The sequence below is a fragment of the Otolemur garnettii genome, unplaced genomic scaffold (assembly GCF_000181295.1).
Source record: "Otolemur garnettii isolate 467f Iridium unplaced genomic scaffold, OtoGar3 scaffold00032, whole genome shotgun sequence".
Classification (NCBI taxonomy): domain Eukaryota; kingdom Metazoa; phylum Chordata; class Mammalia; order Primates; family Galagidae; genus Otolemur; species Otolemur garnettii.
In genome coordinates this window covers 18,176,972-18,188,175 of record NW_003852427.1, presented here as the reverse complement: position 1 = coordinate 18,188,175, position 11,204 = coordinate 18,176,972, and the positions used below count along the sequence as shown (strand labels likewise).

The window sequence follows — 11,204 nt, the reverse complement described above, 5'->3', positions numbered from 1 at the left end:
AAAAAAAAAAAAAGGAGTGACCATTTTTAAATGAATACAGCATTTATACAAAGATATTTGATCCATTGCACATTTACATAATGTGACACACCACTCATTCATTCAAATATTACTGCTTTGAGATAGCCAAGGTATTCTAGGTTTTCTTTCCCTATACAACTTTGGCAACTGTATATGATCTAATAAAGGTCACTCTACAGTTAAATGTAATTTCCAGATTCACATAGTATATTCAGAAGAGGTTTAAATAGACAATTCATAGATGAAATACAAATGTCTTTTGAACCTTTAAAAATATCCAAACTTGCTAACTAGAAAGCCACTTAAAAACCACAATTAAACAATGGGAGTATATTTTGGAAAATATTTCTTTTTTTTAATGGTAGTAACAGTGGATGCATTGCATATTCTTTGGAGGAAGTATAAACTGGTTCCACAGATCTTGAAGGATCTTAAATAATGATCCTAATATTTTTGACTTAGTAATTCCATCTAGCAATTGATTTTAGAAAATTACCAAAATGCAGGAAAAGATTTATCACTATATTATTTTATGCTAATTGAAAATGAGCAAATGATTTGCCATAAATTTTGCTGCTTTTATCATCTAAAGTATTATCAAATTGACTGGGCACAGTGGTTCACGCCTGTAATCTGAGTACTCTGGGAGGCCGAGGCAGGTAGATTGATTGAGCTCAGGAGTTAGAGATCAGCTTGGGCAACAGTGAAACCTTGTCTCTAAAAAATAGCTGGGCATTGTGGTGGGCGCCTATAGTCCCAGCTACTTGGGAGGCTGAGGCAAGAGGATTGCTTGAAGCCAAGAATTTGAGGTTGCTGTGAGCTATGACGGCATGGTGCTCTACCCCAGGGCAACTAAGACTTTGTCTCAAAAACAAACAAACAACAACAACAACAACAAAAAACAGTCTACAAAATTGCATCTGAAATATATATAAAGCCTGAACAGAGATTTGCTTAATGGTGACTCTCTCTAGGTCAGCTATTCTCAACCTGTGGGTTGCAACCCTTTTTTAACAATGAAAATACATTGCAGCATTAGGAAGGTTGAGAACCACTGCTCTAGGTAGTGAAATTATGAGTAAGGTTTATTTTATTTTTGTGGTTTCCTTCTTCTTTCAAGGTTTCTATAAACTGTAAATTACTTATAAAATCAGGAAAGCCATTCAACATCTCTACCATACATTATTTAAAATGTGCTATGTAGTTCTTGAGTTATGTAGATATTTCTCTGTGGGACTCCTTATGGGCTGATGGAGTGGAGCAGCAGAAACAGAGGACTGGGGAGAGTTACTGTGATCAGTTCTCACAATCTTCTCTGGAGATAAGAACTGTGTTTCTCGATCTAGAAGCAGATTTTCGCTCCTTCCGGGTTACCCAGAAGTCCTACAGTGTGTCTACCTCCACCCCACCGGCCTTCAGCAGCCGCTCATACAGCAGTAGGGCCCGTGCCTGCATCAGATCCTTGAGCTTCTCTCGGGTGGGCAGCGGCAGCTTCCGGAGTGGCCTGGGCACCGGCCCGGGTCTGGGTGGAGGCTACGCCGGGGCTGGAGGTATGGGGGGCATCACAGCTGTCACAGTGAACCAGAGCCTGCTGAGCCCGCTCAACCTGGAGGTGGACCCCAACATTCAGGCCGTGCGCCCCCAGGAGAAGGAGGTGATCAAGACCCTCAACAACCAGTTTGCCTCCTTCATCGACAAGGTGCGCTTCCTGGAGCAGCAGAACAAGAGGCTGGAGACCAAGTGGAACCTCCTGCAGCAGCAGAAGACGGCTGGCAGCAACATGGATAGCATGTTTGAAAGCTACATCAACAACCCACGGCGACAGCTGGACACACTGGGCCAGGAGAAGCTGAAGCTGGAGGCAGAGCTTGGCAACATGCAGGGGCTGGTGGAGGACTTCAGGAGTAAGTATGAGGAGGAGATCAACAAGCCTACGGAGATGGAGAATGAATTTGTCCTCCTCAAGAAGGATGTGGATAAAGCGTACGTGAACAAGTTGAACCTGGAGTTCCGCCTGGACCGGCTGACTGAAGAAATCGACTTCCTCAGGCGGCTGTATAATGAGATCCATGGGCTGCCGTCCCTGATCTCGGACACGTCTGTGGACAGCACCCACTCCCTGGACATGGACAGCATCATTGCTGAGGTCAGCACCCAGTATGAGAAAATCACCAACCGCAGCGGGGCTGAGGCTGAGAGCAAGTACCAGACCAAGTATGAAGAGCTGCAGATGCAGGCTGGGAAGCACGGGGACGACCTGCGGCGCACGAAGACTGAGATCTCCGACATGAACCGGAACATCAGCCGGCTTCAGAATGGGATCAAAGCTCTTGAAGGCCAGAGGGCTGCCCTGGAGGCCTCCATCACGGATGCCGAGCAGCGTGGGGAGCTGGCTCTTAAGGATGCCAACACCAAGCTGCCCAGCTGGAGGCTGCCGTGTGTCAGGCCACGCAGGACATGGCTCAGCAGCTCCGTGTATACCAGGATCTGATGAATGTCAAGCTGGCCCTGGACATGGAGATCGCCACCTACCTCCAGCTGCTGGAGGGCGAGGAGGGCGAGGAGAGCCGGCTGGAGTCTGGGGTGCAGAACATGAGTATCCATATGAAGACCACCAGTGGCTACTCAGGTGGCCTGAGCTCGGCCTACGGGGGTCTCAAAAGCCCTGGCCTCAGCTGTGGTCTGAGCTCCTTCCGGACCGGCTTTGGCTCTGGTGGGGGCTCCAGCTCCTTCAGCCGCACCAGCTCCAGGGCTGTGGTTGTGAAGAAGATTGAGACCCGAGACAGAAAGCTGGTGTCTGAGTCCTCTGATGTCCTGCCCAAGTGAGCTGCCACTGTGGCCCCTCCAGTCCACCCTCTCACACGCCTGCCACAGAGCCTGTGGGGGAGGCAGCTGTGCCTGGGAGCACACGGGACAGGAGACCCACCTGAGGCTCAGCCTTATCCCTTACCCCATCCTTCTGGGATTTTACCACCTGGGTTACCCCCACATATACCCCCAACTAAAACCCAATTTGATTGCTTTTTCCAAAATAAAGCCTCAGCCGCATTGCCAACCACACACACACACACAAAGAACTGTGTTTCTCACAAAAATCACAAACCGATTAGCCTCAAATGTAATTTTTACCTACAACATCCTATTAATACCAATAATAATATCATTATTAATACAATTATACTGATTATTTCTCTATTCCTATTTTTGTTTATGCCCATTCCTAGTGTTTCCAAGAGATAGATTCCCCATTTCTAAGATTGTTTCTTGGGAAACTAGATTCAGCATTTCAAATAATACAAAGCTAAACCTTCCTGGGTCTATAGATCATCCGTTGTCCCCATAAAAGAGTGAAAGTGATGCGGCTGTTGACAAGTAAACTTTTTTGTGTCAAAAAAGTTGTTTCAAGGACGCTCTTAAGACAGACACATCTGGCATTTATTTCATCAATGTCTGTAGTCATCTTAGTTTAATATTCTAACTGAGAATTGCATGCTGCTAGAGTATAATATCAACTTAACTTTTGAAGCTTTCTTTTCTGCAGAATAAGCTGCCAAAGATAAATTGGGAATAAGTTCCCAACTCTGGGAATGAAGAACTCTAGGAGGGCCCGCTGAAGACTTCTCTGACAATGTAGCAGGAAAACGAATTTGAAATAAACGTTTTCTGAGTAAGTTTTGTGTGCAAGCTCTTTCCTAGCACTATCTGTGCTGTCCCTAGAGTGATATAACAAGGTTTTTAACAAATGGCAGTGCGGATAGTCAGGAGAGACAAAGAGAACAAGTTGAAGTCTTGTTCAATTAGAAAAAGTATCAAGAGTACGAAATCCAAGACTTTATCCTAGGCTGTGACATTTGTAAACATTTCAAAAACAAATCTCTCACAGCGTGGGTAAGACTTTAATTTTGTTTTTGGAGCATACATGCACATATTATACTGTGTCTTAGGCCTGGTAGACTGTAGGAGACAGAATGTGTAATTGCCAGTTGTCCAGAACCCAAATTAGGGACTCACACTCTGACCTTGTATCTGGTACTGACAGTTAGCATGTGTTCTGAGTAACAGAAAACGAAGCTAAGAGAGAATTATCAGTGCTGTTTGTCTCATAGAACAAGAACAAGTTTGGAAGTAGGTGGCTGCTGGGGTTGGTTCCGCAACTTGATGAGGCGAGGGCTGGTGTCTCTAATTCTCTGGGCCCTTCCCTCATGACTGTTGCCTCATGCCGCCACAAGTGGTTACTGCAGCTCTAAATATTGCATCCATATTGGAGGGAGAAAATACAGAATCTTTGCCTTTACCAGGACAGCAGAAAGTCTTCTGAGGACCCTTCAGCCAATTTTTGCCTGCGTCTCATTGACTACTCCTTACTGAAAAGGACAGTGGGGAAAAAAACATCCCTTTGCATCCTCTATTGCAGAAGTATAAAGGGAGAAGTGTTGGTTGAAGGTTCTGAAAGGAAACGGAGAGAGCTTTGCCTCAAGTGTTAGTCCGCGCCTAAAATTGTATGAATGTAAGAAACAGACTACTGCTCATAATATGGCAAGTAGCAATCATCTTTATTCCAAAGGGTCTTTTATAGTCAGTAAGTCACGTACACCACATCCATCAATAGTTAATAATTAACATTCCTTATTCTATCCTAATCTTAAAAGGAACCACTGAACCCGGAAAACTGACTTAAAAACAACCATATTATGTCTTAAGCAACCATGTATTTTAAACTTTATTTCTATAGGGTAAAGAATCAACAGATGAAGCAAGGGGGTAATCTATATTATAAGCATTCAATTTAGCTCTAAGAATTAAGTTTTACAGCTTTGTTTTCAAGGAGCTTGGAAGCCACCCGCTGGAGGATGTGGTCTTATACACAGGTCACCTTAGACCTGTTCCCCTGCACAGAGGGCTATCAACCCTTATCTGCTTGGGTGAACAGCAGTGCAGTCAGAGTTCCATACAGAAGGTGCAAGGTTTCAGACAAGACCCCAATACTCACAATGTTTTTACTTATATTCTTACTTTTTCAAAAGAGTGCAAGTAATGTGAGAATTATCTCACAGAGAAGGGATTAGAAATGTCTTGTGGGTTGGCTAACAAATAGCTGCTACTGTAGACAATAAAAATATTTGAAAGCACAGACTGGTTAAATGAAAACGGTCAACATGAAAATTGGATTCAAAGGTAGATTTTTCGTTCTTTTTACTTTCTAACCTCTTAGCCATGTGAATAATACATGAATACCCGGAGTATTATCAAGCACATTCTGACATCGTATCATTTCACCCCAAACACTCCAATATGTGTCTCCAACAGAGAACTTTTAAAATTAATATGCTAATGATCCTATTATAACATCACACAAAATTACCAAGAGTACCTCATGCTATATTGAAACTAATAAGAGCCTATAAAATAAACTGCAACTAGCTCCTCCACAAAAGTGTCCAAGTCTGAGACTTTGAAAGGTGTTGTTGATAAAACTAGAATGTTCTTTAAGAAACCACAAGCGATGTTGTCCAAGTCTCATCAAGAATAATGTTGAATTCACTCATTTATTTATTCAAGAACACAGTTCCAAGCAGTATCAAGTGCAATTTGGTAAATAGAGCTGAATAGAAGGGCAGTGTATTAGTCCATTTTTCATTGCTGTAAAGGAAATCCCAAGACCAGGTGATATACGTACATACAAAGAGGTTTATTTGGTTCATGGTTCTTCAGGCTGTACAAGAAGCATCACATCAGCATCTGCTTCTGGTGAAGACTTCGGGGAGCTTCCAATCAAGGTGAAGGGTGAAGGGGTAGCAGATGGATCACAAGGCAGGAGAAGAAGCAAGACGGAGGAGATGGTGCTGAGTCTTTTAAACAACCAGATCTCCATGGCTTAATAAAGCGAGAAATACTCTCAGTATCGGGGTGGGCACCAAGCCATTCACAAGCTATCTGCCCCATGACCCAAACACCTCTGATCAGGCTGCATCTTTAACACTTGAGATCAAATTTCTACTTGAGATTTTGAGGGCCAAACATCTAGACCACAGCAGGTGATAATCTGCACTCATTCTCTACGGGGGAGAGTCAAAGAAGACTAGGTGGGCTGTGTCCCCCGCACAGCTGTTGGAAGGTGCTCTTAGTCCAATGATGAGCAGTCAGAATTTAAGCAGAAATAACATTAGAAAAATAAAATTCAAAAAAAGAAAAGGACTATGCTTTAAGAATCTCTACTCTTTTGTACATACTCTATACTTACCAAGAAAACTTTGTTCCATATTATGATTTTCTAAACAAATGCTTCATAAACAAGGACAGAGTGCCCCTAAATTTTAAAAAGGCCAATAATAGAAATTATACTCACCTTCCTTTACTTTTAAATGAATGACTTACCATATCGATTTATTCTCCAAGTTATTTACAGTCCATCAGCCCCTCTAAACGCAGTCATCTTTAAGTAAACTGACAAAATGAGGGTTCTGAATGGGCCAAATGACAGGGACCTGGACACAATCCTTCCAAAGTGCAGAGAGACCAGGGAGCCAGCCAGCCTGGGGCTACTCTGCTGTTTCCCCACCTGGCCCTGCACGGGCCTCTGGTTTCTAGGGGAACTGTGAGTAGCATTACAATCCCCTTCCTAGCATTCATTGGTCTCTCTGTCTCCATAACCACTCAGCCACCTTTTATAACTGAAGACCTGGCACAGATCCGAGTGATTCAGCATACACAGCGCACACAGTGGTGCAGAAGCCACAGGAAACTGATAAGGGATGTCAAGGGAAGAGAGCATTTCAAGAAAGCCACTCACTTAATGTTTATGTAATCAAGTCTAATGAATAAATTACGCTTTCATCTTTCAAAAAATTAGCTTCATTTTGGGGGTTCTTTTTTGCTGTTGATAAATCACATGCTTTGAATTCTCTGTCCTTCAAGGTAGTGAGAAAACATGACGTTCTTACATCATTGAAAAAAAAAATTAACTCCTTTCCCACAGTAGTACAGACGTCGACATCATCAAGGCTTTTAGTGCCTTAGCCTCTGGGCTTTCTGCCTTCCTTTGCTTCAGACCACTGAGCTTGCTGGGAGCCGATGAGCAGAGCCATGGGCCACTAATGGGCAGGCAAAGGGGGACAGTGTGATCAAAGATCTAGCCGAGAGATCATCCCCTAAATGGTCCCGGAACAGACAGCGGAGGAGAGGCTCACTAATGCTTGCTCTGCATGAGGTCAAGGCAGTGTACTCATTACCGAAGTTCTGTACCTGACCTACGTGACCACACTCACTGCTAAAATTCCAGAGTTACACAATTTCCTGTAAAAAGGAAATTGATCTGGCTGGTCATGGAAGAATGACCTGCTATTTTAGACTTAGCGCCTCCTGCTACCACAAGCTGAAGGACTGGGCCGCGTTTGTTTCTTAATAATTCTGCTGGCACAGAGGAGAGGTTAACAGCCAGTTCTCATGGATCAGCAAGAATGAAACTGGAAGGTTTAAACAGGAACCCTGGAGGGAAAGGGATATTGTGTACTGCCAGCCAGAAAGAAACTGAAGTATAATCGGTAAGGAGAATGCTTCCTTGATTTTAGCTGTTCTCAGTCTCAGAAATCTTGATTGCTAAATGCAGATAAGACTCATCCAGGCCATAAATGTTTAAGACAACAAAAAAAGAAATTGTGGAAAATAATTAAAACTTGTGCTATGTTACTCTACTCAGGTTACTAAACAGTTAACTTAAACATACAGTAATTGTTTCTCACAGACTATAAAGGTATACCCCCAGGAATCTGAGATAAAAACTTTTGACAGGAGCAGCTAAGAGGACAAGTTGTTGGCAGTCTAAACGCTTCTCTTTCCTGCAAAGCACTAAGTCTGTCAAGCTTTTTCTGGTGCCTCTCTTCCCTTCTCGTCTCACTCCAATCTAGGTGGTTGTGGTGCATTTCTTGTGTGCAGAAAACTGTCAATTGCACATTATCCAATCTCAGCTTTAAAATACCAACTGTGCTGCCGTTTGACCCCACAATCTCATCACTAGGCATCTATCTACCCAGAAAAAAAAAATCATTTTTAACATAAGGACATTTGCACTAGACTCTATCACAGCTCAATTTACAATTGCCAAGATGCAGAAACAACCTAAATGCCCATCCACTCAGGAGTGGATTAACAAATGGAGGTACATGCACCCCTTGGAATACTATTCAGCCATAAAAAAGACACTGACTTCACATGTTTTGTCATATCCTGGCTGGAGCTGAAACACATTCTTCTTAGTAAAGTAGCACAAGAATGGAAAAGCAGTTATCCAATGTACTCAGTACTAAGATGAAGCCAGGAGACGATCTGATGCCTGCCCACACAGGAGAAAAACTCAATTCAGTTCAAGTTGGGGGAGGGGTAACGAGGGAGAAGGAGGGGAAGGGAGGGTTGAGGTTCCCTCACTGAATGGGCACGGGGTGGGGGGGTTGGGAACACCTTCTGTGTGGGGGACATAACCAGAGGGGAGCTCTACCGAACAAAATCAAATATTTTGAGACCTGGTTGTTTGTACCCTCACATTAACCTGAAATAAATTTACTTTTCAAAAAAAAAAAAAAAGTACCAACTCTGGAGTCACTCTAATGAGATGTGATATGTCAAATGACCCTGCCAGTGGCTGGTTGCTCAGTAGCCCCCCAGTGGCTTTCCCCCTTAATTGAAAATCCTAAGGCTCAGACAGTTCTCCCCACTTGCTGCCACACAGCAGCGACATGCCTTTTGATGGGAAGAGTAACTGCCACCAAACAGGACAGAAATACGGACTTCATCACCCTTCCCGCATTACATCACGGACTGTTTACGATCACCACAGAGGGGGTTAATGTTTAACTGTTTTATTTCACCATCAATCTGGAGGGGTGCAAGAAGTATACATTCTGGGGTCCTCAGCGCCCATTCGAGCAGGCTGGTTTGCTCCTACTGGATGGTTGATTGGTAGAATTTTCTGAAAGAAGGGACTTCCGGGGTGGTTTCTGGGATCACCATGCCTCCATCCCACAGCACTGGCATGGAGTTCAAGCTCCAAGTAGAAAATGAGGAGGAAATGGCTGGGACAGATGCTGGTTCCCATGGTGGCTTCCTGCGGATTAGAATAAAGCCCTCCCCCCGCCAGGGAGAATACACTGCTAGACGATGTCGTCCTCTGTGGGCACCACTGTGGGGGGAGCAGCTTCTTGCAAGACACAGGTTTAGTCAGTGGAGTCTAGGCAGGATTTTTGTCCCTCTCCACTCCTCTTAGTGGACATGAGGGCACAGGCAGCTCAGAAGAGATCTAGAGGCGTCCTGGGCACTGTGACTGCATTTTCTCTATCAGACCATTTAATTTAGAGTATTACCATCTGGTGGGAGGACCCCTCCTCTGTCTTCCTTAACATGGCTCATTTCAATTAATCTGAGATTTTACGAATGAGGACACTGAAGCTGAGGTTATCTTGCTTGAGGTCACATGGTGGCATCAGACTTTGACATTTATCCTGCTGTTTATCTCACTCATCATGCTACCCTCCTGATTTACTTTTCTCCATAGCATTTACTACAAATATCCTCCCTCCCTTCTTTCCTTCCTTCCTCCCTTCCTCCCTTACTTCCTCCCTTCCTTCCTTCTCTCTATCTCCATCTCCAACTCCATTTCTATCTCTATCTATCTCTCTCTATCTCTTTCAGAGACAGAGTCCTGCACTGTCATCCCTGGGTGGGGGCGGGGAAGGCGCGATGGTGTGATTACAGCTCACTATAAACTCGAACTCCTGGTCTCAAGAGCTCCTCCTTCCTTAGCTTCCCCGTAGCTAGGGCTACAGGCATGTGCCCCCACCCCTGACTCATTTTTATTTTAATTAATTAATTAGTTTATTCAGTAGCAACAGGGTCTTGCTCTTTTGCCCAGGCTAGTCTTGTACTCCTGGCCTCCCGTCTCAGCCTGCCAAAGTGTTGGAATTACAGGCATGAGCCACTGCACCCACTGTTTTATTTTTCACTTGTATATTGTCAGTTTCCAAGTGGAAGGTAAGTTTTACAAGGGTAGGTGCTTTATTCGCTGCTGTATCTTCAGTGCTTAGCATCGAGCCTTGTACACAGTGTGTGGGGCTCATCAAATAATATTTGCTAAATGAATGAGCTGTTCAAACACTAGGATGCTTTCTCCTTATACCATTCTATTTGGCAAATGCTTGGAGGTATTTAAGAGAAAAAAATTATATTAACACAAAAATTTCAACTGTTATCTGAATTTTCTTCAGCTTAAAACTTTTAAGTCTGCACATATTCGTGACTCAAGACAGGATTTTACGAAAAAGTCTTCCACCCTAAAATTCACATCCACTGCAAAGAGAGAAATCCTAGACTAATAATAAACAACGGTACTTTCTATTTACTTAGACCAATCTTTGCCTTTGAAGACAAGTTTTCTCCTATGGTTGGTTGATTATTTCAAACAAAGTTATTAACCCTTATTACGCCCCACTAGTTATTTGCACATAGCAATATAGAATGATTTGGTAAAGGTTCTATGCAGATGTGTTCAAAGCTCATAGAATAGATACATTCTTCAAAATAAAATTCTTATTTTTGGTTACTTAAATTTGGCATGCTAAGTATCCTATTTCCTACCTTAAAGCTGCAATTAAATTTTTCGGCTTTTAGAAATACAGAACTGCACCAACTAATAAGGTTTCAATCAATGACCAATTGAATATATGAAGGTGGTCCCATAAAATTATAATAACATGTTTTTACTATACTTTTTCTACGTTTAGATATGTATAGATACACAAATACCATTGTGTTACAGTTGCCTCAAGGATTCAGGGCAGTAACATGCAACAGAGGTTTGCTCTGCTGGGAGGAGCAGGCTGCACAACATAGCTGAGCTGTGTAGCAGGCCATATAATCTGGGTTTATGTGCGTGAATGTTCTGTGATGTTCATGCAACAATGACATTGCCTAATGGTGCTTTTCTTAGAATACATCCCTGTGATTAAGAAATGACTATGGCAAGGAAAGAGCTCCGTGTTTTGATACATTTTACATAATCTTTATCCTGGTTCATTAAAAGCTCACTCCATGCAGGCCACTGGACTGTGGCAGATTGCTGGAGCAACAAAGAAGGCATTTAGAGGCGTTTTCTGCCCTCCTGGAATTTACGCGATGAATAGGAGAAAGCACAGAGT

At 43.3% G+C, this 11,204-nt stretch overlaps 1 protein-coding gene across 1 annotated transcript in view; it reads left to right on the top strand.

Moving 5' to 3' along the window:
- Positions 1-2,891, top strand: part of LOC100959117 (ceruloplasmin-like) — a 40,612-nt gene extending 37,721 nt beyond the window's left edge. The window contains 2 exon segments of the mRNA XM_012804920.2: positions 1,368-2,438; positions 2,441-2,891. Of these exon segments, the coding sequence (XP_012660374.1) occupies positions 1,368-2,438; positions 2,441-2,847 (1,478 nt within the window). The 3' untranslated portion in view covers positions 2,848-2,891.
- The last annotated feature ends 8,313 nt before the right edge of the window (positions 2,892-11,204 follow it).